This window comes from Bufo bufo, chromosome 2 (genome assembly GCF_905171765.1).
Source record: "Bufo bufo chromosome 2, aBufBuf1.1, whole genome shotgun sequence".
Lineage (NCBI taxonomy): Eukaryota > Metazoa > Chordata > Amphibia > Anura > Bufonidae > Bufo > Bufo bufo.
Genome location: NC_053390.1, coordinates 47,628,758 through 47,654,032, shown reverse-complemented (window position 1 = coordinate 47,654,032; position 25,275 = coordinate 47,628,758). Strand labels below are relative to the sequence as shown.

The 25,275-nt window shown below is 42.5% G+C and overlaps 1 protein-coding gene across 1 annotated transcript; it reads right to left on the bottom strand.

Moving 5' to 3' along the window:
* Nucleotides 1-9,402: 9,402 nt before the first annotated feature.
* Nucleotides 9,403-24,142, bottom strand: LOC120991308. Its single transcript, XM_040420145.1, has 9 exons — nucleotides 23,869-24,142; nucleotides 22,343-22,588; nucleotides 20,825-21,031; nucleotides 20,508-20,741; nucleotides 19,553-19,706; nucleotides 15,630-15,739; nucleotides 13,899-14,012; nucleotides 11,074-11,220; nucleotides 9,403-10,988 (listed from the first exon to the last, which is right to left on the bottom strand). Exons 1-9 carry the CDS (start codon nucleotides 23,959-23,961, stop codon nucleotides 10,854-10,856), a joined length of 1,440 nt encoding a protein of 479 aa, XP_040276079.1. The 5' UTR covers nucleotides 23,962-24,142; the 3' UTR covers nucleotides 9,403-10,853.
* Nucleotides 24,143-25,275: the final 1,133 nt, after the last annotated feature.

The following is a 25,275-nucleotide window of genomic DNA, read 5'->3' as shown; positions in this document are numbered from 1 at the left end:
TTTTTCAACCCATGGAGGTCTGGATTTGGAGTCACACTCAAAATTAAAGTGGAAAAACACACTACAGGCTGATCCAACTTTGATGTAATGTCCTTAAAACAAGTCAAAATGAGGCTCAGTAGTGTGTGTGGCCTCCACGTGCCTGTATTACCTCCCTACAACGCCTGTGCATGCTCCTGATGAGGTGGTGGACGGTCTCCTGAGGGATCTCCTCCCAGACCTGGACTAAAGCATCTGCCAACTCCTGGACAGTCTGTGGTGCAACGTGACGTTGGTGGATAGAGCGAGACATGATGTCCCAGATGTGCTCAATTGGATTCAGGTCTGGGGAACGGGCGGGCCAGTCCATAGCATTAATGCCTTCGTCTTGCAGGAACTGCTGACACACTCCAGCCACATGAGGTCTAGCATTGTCTTGCATTAGGAGGAACCCAGGGCCAACCGCACCAGCATATGGTCTCACAAGGGGTCTGAGGATCTCATCTCGGTACCTAATGGCAGTCAGGCTACCTCTGGCGAGCACATGGAGGGCTGTGCGGCCCTCCAAAGAAATGCCACCCCACACCATTACTGACCCAATGCCAAACCGGTCATGCTGGAGGATGTTGCAGGCAGCAGAACGTTCTCCACAGCGTCTCCAGACTCAGTGTTGCTTCCTAAGTGGACAGTTTGATTTCATAGAAGTGTGATTGACTTGGAGTTACATTGTGTTGTTTAAGTGTTCCCTTTATTTTTTTGAGCAGTGTATATTGACTCAAATTGACTGTCATGAAGTACAATGTGTCATGAGAAAACAATCTCAGAATGGCTTGGATAAGTAAAAGTGTTCCAGGAGGACAGGAGGGCGAAAACTGTCCCAGAGTAGAAGGGGTTAAACCTTTTGATTTCATAAATTGAAATAACAGTAAAAATATATTTTTAAAACAATATTTTTTCTGGTAAAAATACTATAATTTCATAAAATAAACCTTTCATTTGCATTTGTTATCGTCTACTGTAAATTTTAGTATATTACCTGTCCACTTGGGTAGTGATAATGACTTCTTGGCTAGGGTTTTCTTGGGGTATTTTTTTTTTACTTTTTAGTATCTGTCCCTCAAAGGTCAAAAAAGGTCACTTGGGGATGACTATAATTATTCTTTCACACAGTTTTTTGGTGGTGTTTCCATTGTCACGTTTTTTTTTTTTGCACTAATATTAACCACCTCAGCCCCCAGTGCTTAAACACCCTGAAAGACCAGGCCACTTTTTACACTTCTGACCTACACTACTTTCACCGTTTATTGCTCGGTCATGCAACTTACCACCCAAATGAATTTTACCTCCTTTTCTTCTCACTAATAGAGCTTTCATTTGGTGGTATTTCATTGCTGCTGACATTTTTACTTTTTTTGTTATTAATTGAAATTTAACGATTTTTTTGCAAAAAAATGACATTTTTCACTTTCAGTTGTAAAATTTTGCAAAAAAAACTACATCCATATATAAATTTTGCTCTAAATTTATTGTTCTACATGTCTTTGATAAAAAAAAATGTTTGGGTAAAAAAAAAATGCTTTGGGTAAAAGTTATAGCGTTTACAAACTATGGTACAAAAATGTGAATTTCCGCTTTTTGAAGCAGCTCTGACTTTCTGAGCACCTGTCATGTTTCCTGAGGTTCTACAATGGCCAGACAGTAAAAACACCCCACAAATGACCCCATTTCGGAAAGTACACACCCTAAGGTATTCGCTGATGGGCATAGTGAGTTCATAGAACTTTTTATTTTTTGTCACAAGTTAGCGGAAAATGATGATTTTTTTTTTTTTTTTTCTTACAAAGTCTCATATTCCACTAACTTGTGACAAAAAATAAAAACTTCTATGAACTCACTATGCCCATCACGAAATACCTTGGGGTCTCTTCTTTCCAAAATGGGGTCACTTGTGGGGTAGTTATACTGCCCTGGCATTCTAGGGGCCCAAATGTGTGGTAAGGAGTTTGAAATCAAATTCTGTAAAAAATGACGAGTGAAATCCGAAAGGTGCTCTTTGGAATATGGGCCCCTTTGCCCACCTAGGCTGCAAAAAAGTGTCACACATCTGGTATCTCTGTATTCAGGAGAAGTTGAGGAATGTGTTTTGGGGTGTCATTTTACATATACCGATGCTGGGTGAGATAAATATCTTGGTCAAATGCCAACTTTGTATAAAAAAATGGGAAAAGTTGTCTTTTGCCAAGATATTTCTCTCACCCAGCATGGGTATATGTAAAATGACACCCCAAAACACATTCCCCAACTTCTCCTGAATACGGAGATACCAGATGTGTGACACTTTTTTGCAGCCTAGGTGGGCAAAGGGGCCCATATTCCAAAGAGCACCTTTCGGATTTCACAGGTCATTCTTTACAGAATTTGATTTCAAACTCCTTACCACACATTTGGGCCCCTAGAATGCCAGGGCAGTATAACTACCCCACAAGTGACCCCATTTTGGAAAGAAGACACCCCAAGGTATTCCGTGAGGGGCATGGCAAGTTCCTAGAATTTTTTATTTTTTGTCACAAGTTAGTGGAAAATGCTGATTTTTTTTTTTTTTTTTTTTTTCATACAAAGTCTCATATTCCACTAACTTGTGACAAAAAATAAAAACTTCCATGAACTAACTATGCCCATCAGCGAATACCTTGGGGTCTCTTCTTTCCAAAATGGGGTCACTTGTGGGGTAGTTATACTGCCCTGGCATTCTAGGGGCCCAAATGTGTGGTAAGGAGTTTGAAATCAAATTCTGTAAAAAATGACGAGTGAAATCCGAAAGGTGCTCTTTGGAATATGGGCCCCTTTGCCCACCTAGGCTGCAAAAAAGTGTCACACATCTGGTATCTCTGTATTCAGGAGAAGTTGAGGAATGTGTTTTGGGGTGTCTTTTTACATATACCCATGCTGGGTGAGATAAATATCTTGGTCAAATGCCAACTTTGTATAAAAAAATGGGAAAAGTTGTCTTTTGCCAAGATATTTCTCTCACCCAGCATGGGTATATGTAAAATGACACCCCAAAACACATTCCCCAACTTCTCCTGAGTACGGAGATACCAGATGTGTGACACTTTTTTGCAGCCTAGGTGGGCAAAGGGGCCCATATTCCAAAGAGCACCTTTCGGATTTCACTGGTCATTTTTTACAGAATTTGATTTCAAACTCCTTACCACACATTTGGGCCCCTAGAATGCCAGGGCAGTATAACTACCCGACAAGTGACCCCATTTTGGAAAGAAGAGACCCCAAGGTATTCGCTGATGGGCATAGTGAGTTCATGGAAGTTTTTATTTTTTGTCACAAGTTAGTGGAATATGAGACTTTGTATGAAAAAAAAAAAAAAAAAAAATCAGCATTTTCCACTAACTTGTGACAAAAAATAAAAATTTCTAGGAACTCGCCATGCCCCTCACGGAATACCTTGGGGTGTCTTCTTTCCAAAATGGGGTCACTTGTGGGGTAGTTATACTGCCCTGGCATTTTCCAGGGGCCCTAATGTGTGGTAAGTAGGTAAATGACCTGTGAAATCCTAAAGGTGCTCTTTGGAATATGGGCCCCTTTGCCCACCTAGGCTGCAAAAAAGTGTCACACATGTGGTATCGCCGTATTCAGGAGAAGTTGGGGAATGTGTTTTGGGGTGTCATTTTACATATACCCATGCTGGGTGAGAGAAATATCTTGGCAAAAGACAACTTTTCCCATTTTTTTATACAAAGTTGGCATTTGACCAAGATATTTCTCTCACCCAGCATGGGTATATGTAAAATGACACCCCAAAACACATTCCCCAACTTCTTCTGAGTACGGCGATACCAGATGTGTGACACTTTTTTGCAGCCTAGATGCGCAAAGGTGCCCAAAGTCCTTTTAGGAGGGCATTTTTAGACATTTGGATACCAGACTTCTTCTCACGCTTTGGGGCCCCTAGAATGCCAGGGCAGTATAAATACCCCACATGTGACCCCATTTTGGAAAGAAGACACCCCAAGGTATTCAATGAGGGGCATGGCGAGTTCATAGAAATTTTTTTTTTTTTGGCACAAGTTAGCGGAAATTGATATTTTTAATTTTTTTCTCACAAAGTCTCCCATTCCGCTAACTTGGGACAAAAATTTCAATCTTTCATGGACTCAATATGCCCCTCACGGAATACCTGGGGGTGTCTTCTTTCCGAAATGGGGTCACATGTGGGGTATTTATACTGCCCTGGCATTCTAGGGGCCCTAAAGCGTGAGAAGAAGTCTGGAATATAAATGTCTAAAAAATTTTACGCATTTGGATTCCGTGAGGGGTATGGTGAGTTCATGTGAGATTTTATTTTTTGACACAAGTTAGTGGAATATGAGACTTTGTAAGAAAAAAAAAAATAATTCCGCTAACTTGGGCCAAAAAAATGTCTGAATGGAGCCTTACAGGGGGGTGATCAATGACAGGGGGGGTGATCAATGACAGGGGGGGTGATCAATGACAGGGGGGTGATCAATGACAGGGGGGTGATCAATGACAGGGGGGGTGATCAATGACAGGGGGGGTGATCAATGACAGGGGGGTGATCAGGGAGTCTATATGGGGTGATCACCACAGTCATTGATCACTCCCCCTGGAAGGCTCCAGGGAGACGTCCGTATGTGTTTTGCAGATCCGATCCATCTATCAGTGGATCCGTAAAAATCATGCGGACATCTGAATGGAGCTTTACAGGGGGTTGATCAATGACAGGGGTGTAATCAATGACAGGGGGGTGATCAGGGAGTCTATATGGGGTGATAACCACAGTCATTGATCACGCCCCTGTAAGGCTTCATTCAGACGTCCGTATGCGTTTTGCGGATCCGATCCATCTATCAGTGGATCCGTAAAAATCATGCGGACGTCTGAATGGAGCTTTACAGGGGGGTAATCAATGACAGGGGTGTAATCAATGACAGGGGGGTGATCAGGGAGTCTATATGGGGTGATAACCACAGTCATTGATCATGCCCCTGTAAGGTTTCATTCAGACGTCCGGATGCGTTTTGCGGATCCGATCCATCTATCAGTGCATCCGTAAAAATCATGCGGACATCTGAATGGAGCTTTACAGGGGGGTGATCAATGACAGGGGGGTGATCAGGGAGTCTATATGGGGTGATAACCACAGTCATTGATCATGCCCCTGTAAGGCTTCATTCAGACGTCCGGATGCGTTTTGCGGATCCGATCCATCTATCAGTGGATCCGTAAAAATCATGCGGACATCTGAATGGAGCTTTACAGGGGGTTGATCAATGACAGGGGTGTAATCAATGACAGGGGGGTGATCAGGGAGTCTATATGGGGTGATAACCACAGTCATTGATCATGCCCCTGTAAGGCTTCATTCAGACGTCCGGATGCGTTTTGCGGATCCGATCCATCTATCAGTGGATCCGTAAAAATCATGCGGACGTCTGAATGGAGCTTTACAGGGGGGTAATCAATGACAGGGGTGTAATCAATGACAGGGGGGTGATCAGGGAGTCTATATGGGGTGATAACCACAGTCATTGATCATGCCCCTGTAAGGCTTCATTCAGACGTCCGGATGCGTTTTGCGGATCCGATCCATCTATCAGTGGATCCGTAAAAATCATGCGGACGTCTTATGGAGCTTTACAGGGGGTTGATCAATGACAGGGGGGTAATCAATGACAGGGGGGTGATCAGGGGTGATCAGGGGCTAATAAGGGGTTAATAAGTGACGGGGGGGGGGGGGGGTGTAGTGTAGTGTAGTGGTGCTTGGTGGGACTTTACTGAGCTACCTGTGTCCTCTGGTGGTCGATCCAAACAAAGGGGACCACCAGAGGACCAGGTAGCAGGTATATTAGACGCTGTTATCAAAACAGCGTCTAATATACCTGTTAGGGGTTAAAAAAAACACATCTCCAGCCTGCCAGCGAACGATCGCCGCTGGCAGGCTGGAGATCCACTCTCTTACCTTCCGTTCCTGTGAGCGCGCGCGCCTGTGTGCGCGCGTTCACAGGAAATCTCGCGTCTCGCGAGATGACGCATATATGCGTGACTGTGCGCAGGGCTGCCACCTCCGGAACGCGATCCTGCGTTAGGCGGTCCGGAGGTGGTTAATTATTGGCAGCATTTGTTGTGGTAAAATCACCCGCTCCAGGTGTCAGCTGAAAGGGGTATTCCCTGATTAATGTAAAATATAAAAATCAGACATCATACAGTACATGACAACCTCTAACAAAGCTAGAACCAGTCCTGTACCTCACATGGATCCAGAGATCTCCTCATTCATTGCTCTGCTAGATTTTTATCAAGCTGACAGCTCAAGGGGAGAGTCCTTTCTCAGTAGGCGTGTCCTTTCTGCTGCAGTTGGTGGCATTTTAATGATGGAACTGAGCATGTGCTTCCATCTCAGGAGGTGAACAGAGAAATTTGAAAAAAGCAAACAGCAGGTGTCGGTGTACAGATACATTTTAATGAATAACTCAGCGGCTATGCTAAATGTTTAACTACATGCAATAACAAAAAGCATTCGGATCCAGCTGCTGGTTTAAAAAATGTAGAATATTTTTTATGGGACAACCCCTTGAAGGTCTATGAGACATATAATACATGGTTGCCTTCTCAAACAGCTGATCGGCGGGGGTCCCGGGTGTCGGAACCCCGCCGATCAGATGCTGATGATCTATCCAGAGGATAGATCATCAGTTAAAACAAACTGCAGAACCCCTTTAATGGGTCTGGTCTGGAGTCTGTATGTATTTAGTGGGCCTGATCTGGTCTGGGGGTCTGTCTATTTAGTGGCTCTAGTTATGGGCCTGTATTTGGTGGGTTTAGTCTGGAGCCTTTATTTATTTATTCAGTCTGGTTTGGGCTCTGTATTAATTTGGTGGGTCTGGTCTGGAGTCTGTATGTATTTAATGGGTCTGATCTGGAGTCTGTATTTATTTAGTGGGTCTGATCTGGAGTCTGTATTTATTTAGTGGGTCTGATCTGGAGTCTGTATTTAGTGGGTCTGATCTGGAGTCTGTATTTATTTAGTGGGTCTGGTCTGGAGTCTGTATTTAGTGGGTCTGGTTCGGGCTCTGTATTTACAGTCAGGTCCATAAATATTGGGACATCGACACAATTCTAACATTTTTGGCTCTATACACCACCACAATGGATTTGAAATGAAACGAAGAATATGTGCTTTACCTGCAGACTGTCAGCTTTAATTTGAGGGTATTTACATCCAAATCAGGAGAACGGTGCAGGAATTACAACAGTTTGCATATGTGCCTCCCACTTGTTAAGGAACCAAAAGTAATGGGACAGAATAATAATCATAATTCAAACTTTCACTTTTTAATACTTGGTTGCAAATCCTTTGCAGTCAATCACAGCCTGAAGTCTGGAACGCATAGACATCACCAGACGCTGGGTTTCATCCCCGGTGATGCTCTGCCAGGCCTCTACTGCAACTGTCTTCAGTTCCTGCTTGTTCTTGGGGCATTTTCCCCTCCGTTTTGTCTTCAGCCAGTGAAATGCATGCTCAATCGGATTCAGGTCAGGTGATCGACTTGGCCATTGCATAACATTCCACTTCTTTCCCTTAAAAAACTTTTTGGTTGCTTTTGCAGTATGATTTGGGTCATTGTCCATCTGCACTGTGAAGAGTTCTGAAGCATTTGGCTAAATATGAGCAGATAATATTGCCCGAAACACTTCAGAATTCATCCTGCTGCTTTTGTCAGCAGTCACATCATCAATAAATATAAGAGAACCAGTTCCATTGGCAGCCATACATGCCCATGCCATGACACTACCACCACCATGCTTCACTGATGAGGTGGTATGCTTAGGATCTTGAGAAGTTCCTTTCCTTCTCCATAATCTTCTCTTCCCATCACTCTTGTACAAGTTGATATTGGTCTCATCTGTCCATAGGATGTTGTTCCAGAACTGTGAAGGCTATTTTAGATGTCGTTTGGCAAACTCTAATCTGGCCTTCCTGTTTTTGAGGCTCACCAATGGTTTACATCTTGTGGTGAACCCTCTGTATTCACTCTGGTGAAGTCTTCTCTTGATTGTTGACTTTGACACACATACACCTACCTCCTAGAGAGTGTTCTTGATCTGGCCAACTGTTGTGAAGGGTGTTTTCTTCACCAGGGAAAGAATTCTTCGGTCATCCACCAGTTGTTTTCCGTGGTCTTCCGGGTCTTTTGGTGTTGCTGAGCTCACCGGTGCATTCCTTCTTTTAAAGAATGTTTCAAACAGTTGTTTTGGCCACGCCTAATGTTTTTGCTATCTCTCTTATGGGTTTGTTTTGTTTTTTCAGCTTAATGATGGCTTTCTTCACTGATATTGACAGCTCTTTGGATCTCATCTTGAGAGTTGACAGCAACAGATTCCAAATGCAAATAGCACACTTGAAATGAACTCTGGACCTTCTATCTGCTCATTGTAATTAGGATAATGAGGGAATAACACACCTGGCCATGGAACAGCCGAGAAGCCAATTGTCCCATTACTTTTGGTTCCTTAACAAGTGGGAGGCACATATGCAACTGTTGTAATTCCTACACCCTTCACCTGATTTGGATGTAAATCCCCTCAAATTAAAGCTGACAGTCTGCAGTTAAATCACATCTTGTTCGTTTCATTGCAAATCCATTGTGGTGGTGTATAGAGCCAAACATGTTAGAATTGTGTCGATGTCCCAATATTTATGGACCTGACTGTATACAGTGGGTCTGGTCTGGGGTCTGTATTTAGTGGGACTGGTCTAGAGTCTGTATGTATTTAATGGGTCTGGTCTGGAGTCTGTATTTATTTAGTGGGTCTGATCTGGAGTCTGTATTTATTTAGTGGGTCTGGTCTATGGGGGTCATTTATTATACTGGTGTAATGTAGAACTGGCTTAGTTGCCCATAGCAACCAATCAGATTCCACCTTTCATTTTCCAAACGAGCTGTCAAAAATGAAAGGTGGAATCTGATTGGTAGCTATGGGCGACTAAGCCAGTTCTACTTTACACCAGTTTGATAAATGACCCCATATGTATTTAGTGGGTCTGGTCTGATCTGTATGGATTTGGTCTGAGGTCTGTATTTATTTAGTGGGTCTGGGGTCTGTATTTATTTAGAGGGTCTGGTCTGGGGTCTGAATGTATTTAGTGGGTCTGATCTGGGGTCTGTATTTAGTAGGTCCAGTGTGGTCCAACTTTTTAATGGGTCTGGTTTAGGCTCTATATTTATGGGTGGCTTCAAACAACACCCTCCCTGATGTCCCTTCTCAATTACTGACGATTATAGGTTAACATAGCCAGTGTACCCACACCTAGGAGACTAGGATCACCACCATCACTACCACATAAGTAAAAAGGCATTCAAAATATTAAAAATAACCGCTCTGGATGGCTCATATCAATTTTATTAACATTATTTTATCACATTTTGTATGCAAAACATACTGTACATAATATGCACATAAAGTCACAGTATAGAATAAAGTGGGCCTCACGTATCACAACTACTGCAGGCAAAAAATAGACATTTTTCCTGTAGCAACCAATTAGAACACTGATTTTATTCTTTGACCTAGTTTAAACAAATTCAAGCTGAATTCTGATTGGCTGCTATGAGCAACACATCCGGTTCTTGTTATAACCAGGAGAGCCATAGTCGCTTACAATCAGTCATAGATATGTCGCTCCATAAATGTGTAGAAAAAAAAGTTTTAAAAGATTTGCGCTTGGCTATTTTTGGAAGTCCCATAGCAATGAATGGAGAAAGCCGCACATGCTGCTCATCCTTAGCGCTGTACTCCACTATCTCCAGCGGTCCCTTCGCGATTGGCTGGAGCGGCAGTGTGCATCCTTCCATCCAGTGGATAGGGGGTAAGTTTAAAGAGGTGCTCCATTTTGTTTTTATTTTGGCCCCTCATTTGGACCATCGATAAGGGAGAGAGTACTACACGGAGAGACCTTGTCCCTTGCCAATGTTACAAATGGAAGACCGAAAGAATAAAAATGGAGTGCTTCCTTAAATCTTGGGACAACAGCTTTAAAGGGGCTGTGTCATGAAGACAACCAATTTTTGAAATGCATTTGGTTAGAGATCAGCTAATCAGATGTTGGCAATCATATAGTGACCACAGTGACCCCTGCAGGCCAAACAGAGCATTACATGGTGACCACTCCGATGAATGGCAAGCTGGCACCACCATGGCAGAAGCTTCTGATACTTACAAACCCTCTGCTGTGGTTCATGGAGAGGGACACTCTATAACATTGCCCAAGTGGGGCAGCCTAAATAAGGACATAGCTTTAAGGGTTTCAGAGGTAGAAGCGAGACCCGGCTCCTAGTGTCTAAGGGGGCCACTCTCCTACATTAAAAGGGCACCCGTATTATAAATGTCACATGGTAGGTGGAGCTTCCGTTTTGCATTAGGGCGCAGGAGCTTCAAGTTACACCAGTCTATGTGGCACCATTATTCTTGTTTAACCATTGATCACATTTCTCTCCAACTGGAGCATCGCCATTGGCCCAAAAGAGTCCTTTGCTCATAAAATTACATTTGGTCCATCATGTTTTGTCCATCAGTGCGTACCCTGGTCAATCACTTCCGTACGATTCAATCACCGACGGTCTAATTTTTCAAGATCCTTTGCAACATTTACCAACATATGACAATACGACCAGTTTATGAAGACCCCAATGGGACAGTCCAGCCATTGGGAAAAAGTTTTGCAATGTAATGCCAGCCTTCGATCTATCATAAAATGGTGTAGAAGGGGTCAAGAGATTACACCAGTATGTAACCAGTAAGGTGCTGGTAAGAGCCTGGATAATGGACACCAAGGTCTATGGCATATTAACCGCTTGATCGTCCTTAAACTTCGGAATCTTCTTAAATTCTCCCTGCTTCTTTAGGAATAACTGAGCGAGGATGTGGTCGGATGTGGCGTGGAAATAATCATCCATATCCAGTGTTTCCAGCTGCGGAAATACATGAAGACAGTTAGAACATTATATTTTTTAAAAAATTTAATCACACAGGGAAAAAATATTTCTAATGTGTCACCTGATTTCCGGTACTGAAAGCCAGGATCATGAATAAATCCTCATCACACGTGCTTTTGATGTAATGCTGAGTCCCAATTGGAAAGAAGAATACATCACCAATGCCAACCGTGAAGTCCGGGACGGGTCTGTCGCCAACGATTCCAATCTGAGAAGTAAAATATATGCACAAAGAGTAACAGATCAGAAGATGCCAAAAGGTGGATCTCCATTTATTACTTTAAACTGTACAGGAACAGTGTTGCCTTCTTTGCATTGAAGGCTCCCCCCCCCCCCCCCCCCAGAATCAACACTTAAAGGCTATGAACAGCTTTGGGGGCATTTCTGTTTATTTTTGTATTGTACTCATGTACAGTACAGACCAAAAGTTTGGACACACCTTCTCATTCAAAGAGTTATCTTTATTTTCATGACTATGAAGGCATCAAAACTATGAATTAACACATGTGGAATTATATACATAACAAACAAGTGTGAAACAACTAAAAATATGTCATATTCTAGGTTCTTCAAAGTAGCCACCTTGTGCTTTGATTACTGCTTTGCACACTCTTGGCATTCTCTTGATGAGCTTCAAGAGGTAGTCCCCTGAAATGGTCTTCCAACAGTCTTGAAGGAGTTCCCAGAGATGCTTAGCACTTGGCCCTTTTGCCTTCACTCTGCAGTCCAGCTCACCCCAAACCATCTCGATTGGGTTCAGGTCCGGTGACTGTGGAGGCCAGGTCATCTGGCGCAGCACCCCATCACTCTCCTTCATGGTCAAATAGCCCTTACTTTCAAAGTTTTCCCATTTTTTCGGCTGACTGACTGACCTTCATTTCTTAAAGTAATGATGGCCACTCGTTTTTCTTTACTTAGCTGCTTTTTTCTTGCCATAATACAAATTCTAACAGTCTATTCAGTAGGACTATCAGCTGTGTATCCACCTGACTTCTACTCAACGCAACTGATGGTCCCAACCCCATTTATAAGGCAAGAAATCCCACTTATTAAACCTGACAGGGCACACCTGTGAAGTGAAAACCATTTCAGGGGACTACCTCTTGAAGCTCATCAAGAGAATGCCAAGAGTGTGCAAAGCAGTAATCAAAGCAAAAGGTGGCTACTTTGAAGAACCTAGAATATGACATATTTTCAGTTGTTTCACACTTGTTTGTTATGTATATAATTCCACATGTGTTAATTCATAGTTTTGATGCCTTCAGTGTGAATCTACAATTTTCATAGTCATGAAAATAAAAAAAACTCTTTGAATGAGAAGGTGTGTCCAAACTTTTGGTCTGTACTGTATGTTGAGCTAAAAATAATTTTTTCAATTTGTTTTTCTTAAAAATTTTGAGCCCCAGTCTGTGCAGCCTAGAGATTCTCTTGTAGCAGGCTCTGAATTTTCACTCTGTTCCATCCTTAACACTGATCTCTTAAACCCTATAAACATTCATTATAGCTCAATTCTTATTATAATGATAAGAATGTGGCTTAAATAAGTGCTTATGACTATTTAGTAGTTTAGAGATAAGGTTTATTAGATCACCAGCACAAAGTGAAAGTACCAGTCACACAGCTAAAGAAACAGTTAAGCCTTTGTGACAGAACAGCTCAATATTTTTAATAAACACTGAAAAAATGATTTTTAGCCAAAATGAGTAAAATGCAATCATAAAAAAAAAGAAATTCCCCCGAAGGTGTACATAGCCCTTAATATCTCTGCCAGTCCCACAGACTTTGAAATAAGCCAGGGTGCACATGCTCGACAGAAGCACCAATGGGGGACACGGAATCCTCGTACTCGTGATCAGTGATGGTCCCAGCATTCGAACGCCCCCCAGCGATCAGTTTCTTACTGGTTCTGGTAAACCCCTCTTTATGTATACACAGATAATAAAGCCTCCCTGTATTTTCCTATAAATTATGTAAGCACAGATAGTACTGTCTCCCAGCACTTTATGCAGGCACAAATAGTACTGCTTCCCTGTCTCTCCCTGTAAATTACATCAGTACAGATAGTACTGCCTCCCTGTCTCTCCCTGTAAATAATGTAGGTAAGGGTAGTACTGTCTTCCTCTTACACCCTGTAAATAATATAGGTACAGATAATACTGCCTTCCACTCACTACCTGTAAATGATGTAGGTACAGGTAGTACTGCCTCCCTGTCTCTCCATGTAAATGATGTAGGTACAGATAGCACTGCCTCCCTGTCTCTCCCTGTAAATCATGTAGGTACAGATAGTACTTCCTCCCCGTCTCTCTCTGTAAATGATGTAGATACAGATAGTACTGCCTCCCTATCTCTCTCTGTAAATGATGTAGATACAGATAGTACTGCCTCCCTATCTCTCTCTGTAAATGATGTAGATACAGATAGTACTGCCTCCCTATCTCTCTGTAAACGATGTAAGTACAGATAGTACTGCCTCCCTATCTCTCTCTGTAAACGATGTAGGTACACATAGTACTGCCTCCCTATCTCTCTCTGTAAATGATGTAGATACAGATAGTACTGCCTCCCTATCTCTCTCTGTAAACGATGTAGGTACACATAGTACTGCCTCCCTATCTCTCTCTGTAAATGATGTAGGTACACATAGTACTGCCTCCCTATCTCTCTCTGTAAACGATGTAGGTACACATAGTACTGCCTCCCTTTAAACGAAGTAGACAGTATTGTCTCCCTATTTTTCTAGTATTGCCTCCCTGTATAAATGATTTAGGCAAACACAGTGCTGCCTTCCTTGAAAAAAGGGAGCAATTCCAATAGTATACAGGGGAATTGCTCTATGTGGATTTTTCTTAATATGTAAGTGAATGTTTTTGAATGGACACTTACTTGACCGCATCCGCTGATGACATACCCCATCTCATGTGCATTGAAGTGGAAATGTGGCTGTCTCAAACCATTTGACTTTATTCGGAGGGTACCCAGAGTAAGGGTGTCAGCGTGCTAGAGGAGAATAATACATGGTTGTCAAAAATACTCCAATCTGATAGTAGGGCATGAAGATCAGAAGTATCATCACGGGAAAACTCCCTTTTTCTCGTGATGACTTATCCAGAGGATAGGTCGTCAGTAAAAAAACATCCTGGAAAACCCTTTTAAGTGCATCGAGGGCGGGTCCAAACCCTTACTCTGTGCACCCTTGCTCCTCCCCTTCCTCTGCCTATGGTAAATTTCTTATGTCTCAATTGACAGGGCCAGGCACGATCACTATCGGTCAAGAAGAAGAGAGAGGGGCTAGCAGAGGAAGCAGGAAGAGCAAGGGTGCACAGAGTGGCTTGCCCCTCCCCCCCCCCCCCTCGGTGCACTTAAAGGGAACCTGTCACCAGTTTTATGGTGTCCTAACTAAGGGTAACATAAATAAGTGACTGATTCTCTTAGCACAATGCTGGGTCACTTTCTTTAATTCACCCAGTCAATCTGCCAACATCTTGTATTGAAAAGCTCCAGCTGATAATGATGAGTCATGAATATTCATGAGCTCCTGACTCTCCCCGCCCACCTGCTGCTGATTGACAGTTATTTTCCATATGAATCAGCAGCAGGTGGGCAGGGGAGTGGCTATAGCTCTGAATTAAATATACGCTGGACTCACTGACATCACGCCGGACTCAAATCAGCTCATTGGCATGCAGCATGCGGCATCTTTGTGTGTATATTATGAGGTAACCATCTGTCACACCAGTAAGTGAATACATCTAAGGTACTTTTTAGTAGTTAATGATTGTATATAATTAGTTAGATTATAATCAAATATCCACATGACAGGTTCCCTTTAAGTGCTCATTTGCATATGGATTACAAGTATTATTTTTTTTCAGAATGAAGCAATGGATCTGTAAGTGAAAGGTATCATTACATTCAGCGACGCTTGTCCTACAAAGCATCATGTCCAGTTTATCAGTGAATTTCCTGGTGACAGGCTCCCTTTAGTAGGGTGTTTCTATGACTAGAAGCAGGAGATTTGGCGCTCTGTTTCAGAAAAGCACACGCCAACTTCTAAAAGTATCTGCAGCTATTTATGGTAGATTACATAAAATAATATAAGTACACGGCCCAAATCTAGACCACCGCCATTGATAACGTATTTAACGTCGATATCTGCGTTTCATGAAATTCGGTATTCTGTTCCGGCAGAGGAGCAGACTACCAGAATTACCAAAATAATCGCTATAATCGGATCTATCAGGTGTTCAGTGAGAATGACGGCTGTCTGGCAGAAAAAAAAAACAGCAGCAGTATTTCTCTGGCAGAGAGTCGCCATTAATGCCGGAAACCGACAGATGCAATTATAATGATTAGGGATCCGGCAGGTCCCAGAGTTGTCCGGCTACGCCAAATACGGTAATTCCTTATTCTACCGGATTTACCTGACGCAGAGGTAGGTGTTAACCACAGACCCATAATAGAAATTAATCCATAATCCCCCTGGCCTAGACCACCATATATAATGGATCTGAATATAACCCCTCCACCTCCAGACCACCAGGAATATTTCCAAGACTACCATCACTAGCCACTAATCGCCCTGTATAAAAACGGATTACACTCCGCAGAACTTACTGAATTGACGGATTCACTGTAGATTTTCTCAGTCTCATTGAGGCCGACTCCGTTTTTGCGGTAGCGAGCCCACTGTATGATTCCTCCAGGGAAGACAAACTCTCTGGACCCTAAAATATACCGTACATATAGGCGTGAGCTAATGTGCAAGAAACGGCTCCGTCATTTCTAATGGTTTCTTCTAGTATAGATAAGATCATGCCATAGGCTTACCTGCAGTCCTATGTAACACCACAGGTAACACTAGATAGATAGATATGAGATAGATAGATAGATAGATAGATAGATAGATAGATAGATAGATAGATAGATAGATAGATAGATAGATAGATAATAGATATAAGGGTACTTTCACACTAGCGTTATTCTTTTCCGGTATTGAAATCCGCTAAAAGGTCTCAATACCGGAAAAACGCATCCGTTTTGTCCCAATGCATTCTGAATGGAAAGAAATCTGTTCAGTATGCATCAGGATGTCTTCCGTTCCGTCCCTTGTACGGTATTTTTTCCGGCCAAAATCACGGAACACTACCGCACTTGCCGGATCAGGCATTAATTTCCATTGAAATGTATTAATGCCAGATCCAGTACCAAGTGTTCCGTAAATTTCTGCATCGCTGAATCCGGTTTTCCGGTCTGCGCATGCTCAGTTCTTTCTAGCTTTGAAAGAATTAAATACCGGATCCGTTATTCCGGATGATACTGGAAAGACGGATCCGGTATTTCAATGCATAAGTCTAACGAATCCAGATCCGGAAAAACAAAATATTCGTTTGCATACGGATTTCAGGATCCGGCAGGCAATTCCGGCAACAGAACTGCCTGCCAGATTCTTATAACGCTAGTGTGAAAGTACCCTTAGACAGATAGATATGAGATAGATAGATAGATAGATAGATAGATATGAGATAGATAGATAGATATGAGATAGATAGATAGATAGATAGATAGATAGATGATAGATAGATAGATAGATAGATAGATAGATAGATAGATGATAGATAGATAGATAGATAGATAGATAGATAGATAGACAGATAGATAGACAGATAGATAGATAGATAGATAGATATGAGATAGATATAAGATACATAAATAGATAGATAGATAGATAGATAGATAGATAGATAGATATGAGATAGATAGATAGATAGATAGATAGATAGATAGATAGATAGATAGATAGTGTGACACAGTGAGAGGTTTGGTCTGGGAAAACAGGTATTTTCCTCCCAGCATGTGCTGTGGGGCTGATTTACAGCCAGGTGAGGTCAAATACCGGACTGGATTGTAAATGCCGGTCTGGGTTTTGGCAGCACCTGGCTGTCCTTAAATAGGCAGCTGGGCTCAGATGCCAGGTCTCTGTGTTGGGATCTGGGAGCCTGGTGTCTGGATGAAGGTTTACTACCTGTTTGGCGTAAAAACAGGTTGGTTTACACCGCAAGGTGACTTTTTGTTTGAATATGACTGCTTGTTTGTCACTTGCCTAAAGTGTGAATAAAACACTGAACTGTTTGATCCAAAGAACTTGTTGTTGCCTCTATACTGCATCCGCTAATCCTGTCTACCAGAGCCAGTCCCCACAATAGATAGATAGATGATAGATAATGGATGGATGGATAGATAGATAGATAGATAGATAGTAGATTAGACACAGGACCCATTGTCGTGATCGGTAGGAGTCCCATTGCTCAGACCCCTCTAATCAAAAGCAGGGTGATAGCCCCTTGTAGGAGTTGTCACCCAGCTTTTACGGAGACAGATAAATAGTCTATTTAGCATCTTGACCTAAGAGGACGACCTGAGGATATGCAGTCAGTATTAAGCAGCACTCCAACCCGATGGGGGGGATGTTCTATATATATCTCAATCTTTAGGATACTTGCTAATGATCCTTGGGATAGGTGGTGCCCACGGATGGGGACACAGGCTTGAGAGTCCCAAATGAACCGGATGAAGCAGAATCCACAGCACTCGTCCATTCAATGAAAATCCTTGTGATTTATTTAGGCAACAAACATAGTGAGGTTTCGACAGAGTGTCTTTATCAAGAGTGCTGTGGATTCTGCTTCATCCTGAGGATATGCAGTCACGAGCTGCTTATTCTGCTGTATGATCAAGAACGTCCCGCAGAAGGTAAAATGAGGATTTGGGGCATCGTGGGACATTTTCTCTACCGCTCCCGCCCGTACACAACTCGTGTCAGCATTTTTCTTGAAATCTTACATTAAATGACCCGACATCTGCTTCTTTTCATCTCAGAAAAGGACGACATTCACTTTTTCCAAGAAATACACCAGCAACTCCGGAAAGAAAATATTACAACACGTTGCCTCGACCTCAGGAAAAAGACCATGCAGAACCTCGTACGGCCCCGTCTCAGGTTTAGGGCAAAAATACTGATTGAAGGGGTATTGGAAAACCCCATTTCCATATATCCTATTGGGCAATTCAGGGTTATTATCGGGGGTCTTCTGCTCAGGGTCCTCGTCTCTGGACCAGAGTGAAGAACAGCTACAAAGAGCGTCTCTCACTCTGGAGGACCAGAACTGTCCTATGTTACACAGACAACACATTCATGTAAATGGACACTGTGTAATGCTTTGTTTCTCCTGTGGTGGCGCTGCAGGAAAATCTAACACTTACTTCTTTTAGACTTTTAACAGAAAAGAGGGAAAAAAAAATCCAAGATGACCACAGACTGGGGGGCCAACAATGATCACCGCAATTAATCTTCAGCAGGGGAAAGGGTTGTACAAAAGTAGACAAACATGGCTGCCTTCTTCCATAAACAGCGCCACATCTGTCTGTGTTTGTGCCTGGTATGGCAGCTCAGCTCCAGTGAAGTCAATGTAACTAAGCTGCAAATACCGCAAAAAAACAGTAAACAGGTGTGGCACTGTTTTTGGGGAAAAAAAATTCAGTTTGCTGCTCTCAATTTCCTATACATTACAGACGTGTTTCCATATGTTGGCATGACGGTGTAGGACAGGGTCTATAACTTTATGGATGTCCTGCGTCTGTGCGTTGGTGCCTGTGCATTAGAGAACACAGCTGTCGTCCTGCATCTGCACTGCCCATCGGCGCCTGTGCAGTAGAGAACACAGCTGTCGTCCTGCATCTGCACTGCCCATCGGCGCCTGTGCAGTAGAGAACACAGCTGTCGTCCTGCATCTGCACTGCCCATCGGCGCCTGTGCAGTAGAGGACACAGCTGTCGGTGCCTGTGCAGTAGAGGACACAGCTGGCATATTGATAAGGTCTGGAAGTCCCGCACCTGCGCGTTGACGCCTGTGCAGTAGAGGACACAGTTGGCATATTGGTAAGGTCTGGATGTCCCCCACCTGCGCGTTGGCGCCTAGCAGTAGAGGAAACAGCTGACATCCTGCACCTGCACGTTGGCACCTGTGCAGTAGATGAATCAGCTGGTATATTGGTAAGATATGGATGCCACAGCTGGTTAACATTGGTACCCGTGGGCACGGGGGGCTTCTCCATGCGGGCTAAGGTAAGCCCTAAAGCAATTTAGTGGTATCAGTGGCATTTCTGAAACTTATGAAGAAAGCAGACAATGCCTTTAAAGGGACTTCTGGTACTTGTTGGCCATCAGTATCTGATCGGCGGGGGTCTGACACCCTGAAACCCCCACCAATTAGCTCTTCTGCAGTAGCTGTGGTTTCAGAACTACAGTCCCATCCATTGTGTAGTGGACGGAGCTGGTTACTGCAGCTCCCATTGAAGTGAATGGAGAGTATGACAGCAGCAGAGGACACCAAGTACATAAAACTTGAGGCAATATGGACCAAATAGTCCCATCTCTGAGCTTTTATCATTCTAGATACAAGATTCATACCCCCTAGATACTAGATTCATACCCCCTCCCCACCGAGAGCATGTCATACATCTAACGCAGGAAATCTTTACCTTTCAAGTCGTAAAAGTACTTCCAGACATTGGAGTAGTTGGACTGAACATAGCTGGCATTTTGGATCAGTTCCACCAAGTTTTTGGGAAGGTTTATTGCTTGATCTTCTTTCGGTTCCTTAAAGGTTCTTATAAAGTTTACGCCACCTACTGGCTAAAACGGATGAAAAAAACAAATCAGATATTATCACTAACTTGGGCAAATCGATTCTAAGTCAGTAGTATCTGTGACACAGAGGTCACCACTAAGGATATATTGCCCTCTGCCTTATGGTTACATGCAGAAGACATGAGTTATATCATGCCTGGCCTGGATGCACCAAAGGTGAAGCTGCACAGGGGCCCAGTAGGTGAGGGGGCCCGCTGCCACCATACTAGCAGGGGTATCCCCCCCTAGAGATGGAGTTATACAGTAAACCTTCACCCAGTACGTTTGTACTTCTCATAGTCCAGGATTTCCTAACTACACCCCTCCTTTGTTAGCTCTGCTACATTATTGTCAGTGGCTCCAGCTTAGCTACATTGCCCATCGAAGTCTAGCGGGGACACGAATCTGTCTCATACATATTCATGTCAGAGGTTTGGGATGTTTTTTCCCCTTTTTGTTTTAGACCAGGGTGAAGTTTTTAGTAGGGATCATGGAAAGAGAACGGGGGGAAGTGCCACCAAAAGTTTGTGTCGATCTCCAAGGGACAGGGTTGGGTATCGGGCATTTTTTTAGACTGAATCTGCTCTTGTCAGATGCACATACTGTGTACGGTGGCATAAAGATTACATACGATCCATATTATTCCATGTGCCACCATTGGGTGTCTCTATGTGCCACCATTTGGTGCCTCCATATGTACCTATGGTGCCTACATCAATCCATGCATAGAACAGCAAGCAATGAAGCATGGAGTAACAGTTCCTAGCACCACTTTACGGACCAGGACGACTTGAGCATACAACTGACCTTTAAGGACCTGGCAGCTATATCTTCTGGGGTCTTGTAAAAGGCATCATCCACGTCCAGGGTGCTGAGCTCATCGTGGGTAGTAAAGAAGAGGACGAAAAGGCAATCTTCATTGCCCACGTTCTTCACCCAGTGCAGCGTGTTCTTTGGAAAGAAGATGACTTGGCCGGCGGTGACGTTGTAGGTGGTGACATCATCGCCACCCTCATCTACGACCCCGATCCATGCCTTGCCCTGCAATGACCCATCGTGCGGTTCGTTAGTCTGAGGCAACGAATTAACATAAGAATGAACTGGCAATACTGTGAGACGGGTACCTGCACCAGGAAGCCGTGCTCGTTGGCATTGAAATGCCAGTGTGGGGCCCTTAGCCCTTTACCGAGGATCTGCAGCGTCCCCACCGTCATTTTAGATTGATGTTGATTGATGCTGGCACCAAACTGCATCTCCTTCTCGTTGGAGTAGTCTTTGTGGTTGTTTCGGTAACGGGCCCACTGGATCGCTCCTCCTTCAAATGAAAAAACCTGGAAGACAAGAGAAACTGACTATTACACACTCAGTTCAACTCATTGGCCCTCTGGTCAACTCTGCTATATCAGCCTTCAGTCAAACTCTACTACATCAAGCCTACAGCTCCATGGACCTCCAGCCCTGTTACAAAGATCCTACTGCCTGCTACTCCAGCACCGCCTGTTCTTGCTACTTCAAGATCTGCTCTACAGCTAAGGACTTAGCGGATCCACCTCACCAGATGAGAAGGTTGCATAAAGAATGGAGTTTCATACAAGCAACTCACAAAGCGTCCTCCTGCTAGACCACCAGTGATCAGCTGTAATCTGTGTGGAAACCTGGCAATAAGTGTTCATTTTCCCCGCAGCGCCATCACAGGGGAAATAAAGTATTACACAGTGTCCATTCATATCAATGGCTTGTCTACGTAATACAGGACAGGACGGGTCCTCCAAAGTGAGGGACGCTCTATGTAACCACTCTTCACTCTGACCAACATAAGAATCCTAAATCTTCTATATTAACCAAGATTTCCCTAATAGGGTGTAGACTATGAAAATGGATCTTCTGGACCGGATAACCCTTAATGACCATCAATGCCACAAGAACCTGAGAGGTTTATAAAAGCTGATGTGTAGGACATTTCCTTGAAGCACAGCACATGTAGATTTTTTTTCAATCTGTCCGGATGAAATAGTAAAAAACATTGGTGTATGCTAAATGTGAGTAAGATGAGAGAAGTGTTATTGTAAGGGGGTGAAATAACATTACTCAGGTCTATGTGTGGCCAACGTACGTCCAGAGGAATGTAGGGTCACATCATAATGTTTCATAAGGCTGGTCCTGGATAGACCTGAAATGCTGCTAAATACATTGAGATAGATATATGGATAGATAGATAGATAGATAGATAGATAGATAGATAGAAAGGGAAGGAAGGTCGGTTCCAAGAGAAGTCTGAAGACACTGATTCATCTGTAAGTCCTCAGTCAGACATGAATACTGTATTACATAAAGCCGCTTCTCGTTAAATCTGGAGCATACTGTAGGTGAGGACTGTAAAATATAATGGACCCTCCCATGATGCTCCTGGACCACAGAGACAAGAAAGTATTTGCTCTTCTCTATCCCCAGCCTGGGAGATGAGGGCTGATCTCTTGTCTACGTAGTCTGCTAACATGACCTCGCTTCCCCTGAGCAGAAGGTGGATGAAGCCAACCTTTGGTGGGTCCCAATCCTTCCAAGCAGCAGTACTACATGCTTCCTGTTAGATATTTTTGCCCAAAAATGAGATTTGACTTGTTTCCCACCAGTTGTGACCTTACCTTGGATTTCCCGAGCTGACTCATGAAGCTGAAGCGGGGCTCTCTGGTGGCACTGGTGTTATTGGTGTTCTGTGGAGGGTCTTTACTAGCCGGGAAAAAAGGAATCAGAACCTGCTGAGATGTCGTCGGACCAAAATGACCCAGATAAACCAGACACAGAATCAGCACTCCGACAGCGGTGGTTATCAGACAAGCCAGGAAGCAGACCAAGAAAATTTTCATCAGCGAGCAATGCTTCTTCTCATCCTGCAAGAAGAGCACAGATCCGTGCTCAATAATGGCCGGGCGTCATCGTATTGCACTGGAGCCCCCCAAAATTGCTTTAAACGAAGAGGGTCTTGACATTCAAGAGAAGGGCTTAAAGACAACCGGACAGTTCTCTTGACATGTCTGTTTTAGTAAGTACTAAAATCTTTTCTCATAATTCTGCATTGTGCAGTCCCTCTGTTATTCCTACTAGAAATGTATGTACGAATAAATAGACAACCAAGTGTGATCAGTGCTGACAGTATCTAACTGTGTAGGGCCACACCGCTTTAACAAGAAGGATGGTAACACACAGTTGTCAGTTCATACATGCAATTCTTGAAGGAATAACAGAGGAGCAACGCAAACAGCATTATAAGAAGAGATGCTCCTGAATTGTTATTTTGTGAAGAAAACAAACCAGACATGTCAGGTCCTTCCTGCCAAGCAATAACAAAACCGGGCAGCGACTCGAAGACATTTATCGATGAAAACAGCAGGACGACTCAATCCCTTATATTCACTGCTAAATTGGTAAAATTTGAAATATATGTGACTAGATAAATAGATAGATAGATAGATAGATAGATAGATATGAGATAGATAGATAGATAGATAGATAATAGATAGATAGATAGATAGATATGAGATAGATAGATATGAGGTAGATAGATAGATAGATAGATAGATAATATATAGATAGATAGATAGATATGAGATAGATAGATAGATAGATAGATAATAGATAATGATATAGATAGATAGATAGATAGATAGATAATAGATAGATAGATATAGAGATAGATAATAGATAGATAGATAGATAGATAGATAGATAGATAATAGATAGATAGATAGATAGATAATAGATAGATAGATAGATAGATAGATAGATGATAGATAGATAGATAGATAGATAGATGATAGATAGATAGATAGATAGATAGATAGATAGATAGATAGATATGAGATAGATAGATAATAGATAATAGATAGATAGATGATAGATAGATATGAGATAGATAGATAGATAGATAGATAGATAGATAGATAATAGATAGATAGATAGATAGATAGATAGATAGATAGATAATAAATAGATAGATAATAGATAGATAGATAATATATAGATAATAGATAGATAGATAATAGATAGATAGATAATATATAGATAATAGATAGATAGATGATAGATGATAGATAGAAGATAGATAGATAGATAGATAGATAGTATATAGATAATAGATAGATATGAGATAGATAGATAGATAAATACTTACATGTGTACATTCATAATAGATTTTTTGCACTTTTACGTTGGAGTGATATCTCTCCAGTCCGTCTTCTTGCAGCTCAAACCCCGGGTTGTTCATGGTGCTGGCCCAGCGGAGTTGTCAGGGGACAGCGGGTCTGGTAGGTGATGTGCTCAGGGCTCCTGGGTGCAGTGTGGATCCTCTGAGATGCTGCACACCTTTTATAGTTGTCTCACAAGGAAACAAGTGGTGACTGTGTGTAAGGAGTGCTGCAGGCTGAAACAGCCAATGGCAGCCCTGGAGGTCTCTCCAAAAGACTGGGAGGACTGGGAGGTGTGTGGCAGTTCCTCAGTAGATGGGCTGTGACTCATGCTGATAGGGCACTCAACTGCAACAGGAAAAGTTAAGAAATTCAACTTTCATCACTTTTCCTGAGATATCAGAAGAATTGTGTGCACAGAATAGCCACATGGAGAACATTGTCGTTACCCAATGATGAGGGTAGTCACCCCCTTCCCCCTCTGCATGTGAGAGGGCTGTGATATACAGAAAGATTGTGGCCAAAACTTCTGTGGAAAGTTCTGCACACATATACAGGTGAAACTCGGAAAATTAGAATATCGTGCAAAGTTCATTTATTTCAGTAATGCAGCTTAACAGGTGAAACTAACATATGAGATAGACTTATTGCATGCAAAGCGAGATATATCAAAGATTTATTTGGTATAATTTGGATGATTATGTTTTACAGCTTATAAAACCCCAAAGTCACAATCTCAGGTCCCCTTTGCTCAGGGGGTATGGAATAATTAGCTGACTAGAGTGTGACACTTTGAGCCTAGAATATTGAACCTTTTCACAAAATGCTAATTTTAAGTTGCATTACTGAAATAAATGGACTTTGCATGATATTCTAATTTTTTGAGTTTCACCTGTATATACAGGGCAATTATTTATCATGCAAAAGAGGATTAGATAGTGAGATCCTATATTTGCATCATTACATCCTGTATCTATCTCTCTCTCTCTCATATCTATCTATCTATCTATCTATCTATCTATCTATCTATCTATCTATCTATCTATCTATCTATCTCATATCTATCTATCTCATATCTATCTATCTCATATCTATCTATCTATCTCATATCTATCTATCTATCTATCTATCTATCTAATATCTGTCTATCTCCTATCTATCTATCTATCTATCTATCTATTATCTATCTATCTATCTATCTATCTATCTATCTGTCTGTCTATCTATCTATCTATCTATCTATCTATCTCATATCTATCTATCTATCTATCTATCTATCTATCTATCTATCTATCTATCTATCTATCTATCTATCTGAAGAAGATACAAGTGATAGTACCAATAATGGTGGTTGTAGTTGTTACTCACTATAACGCTCCCCTGGACCGCGCAGT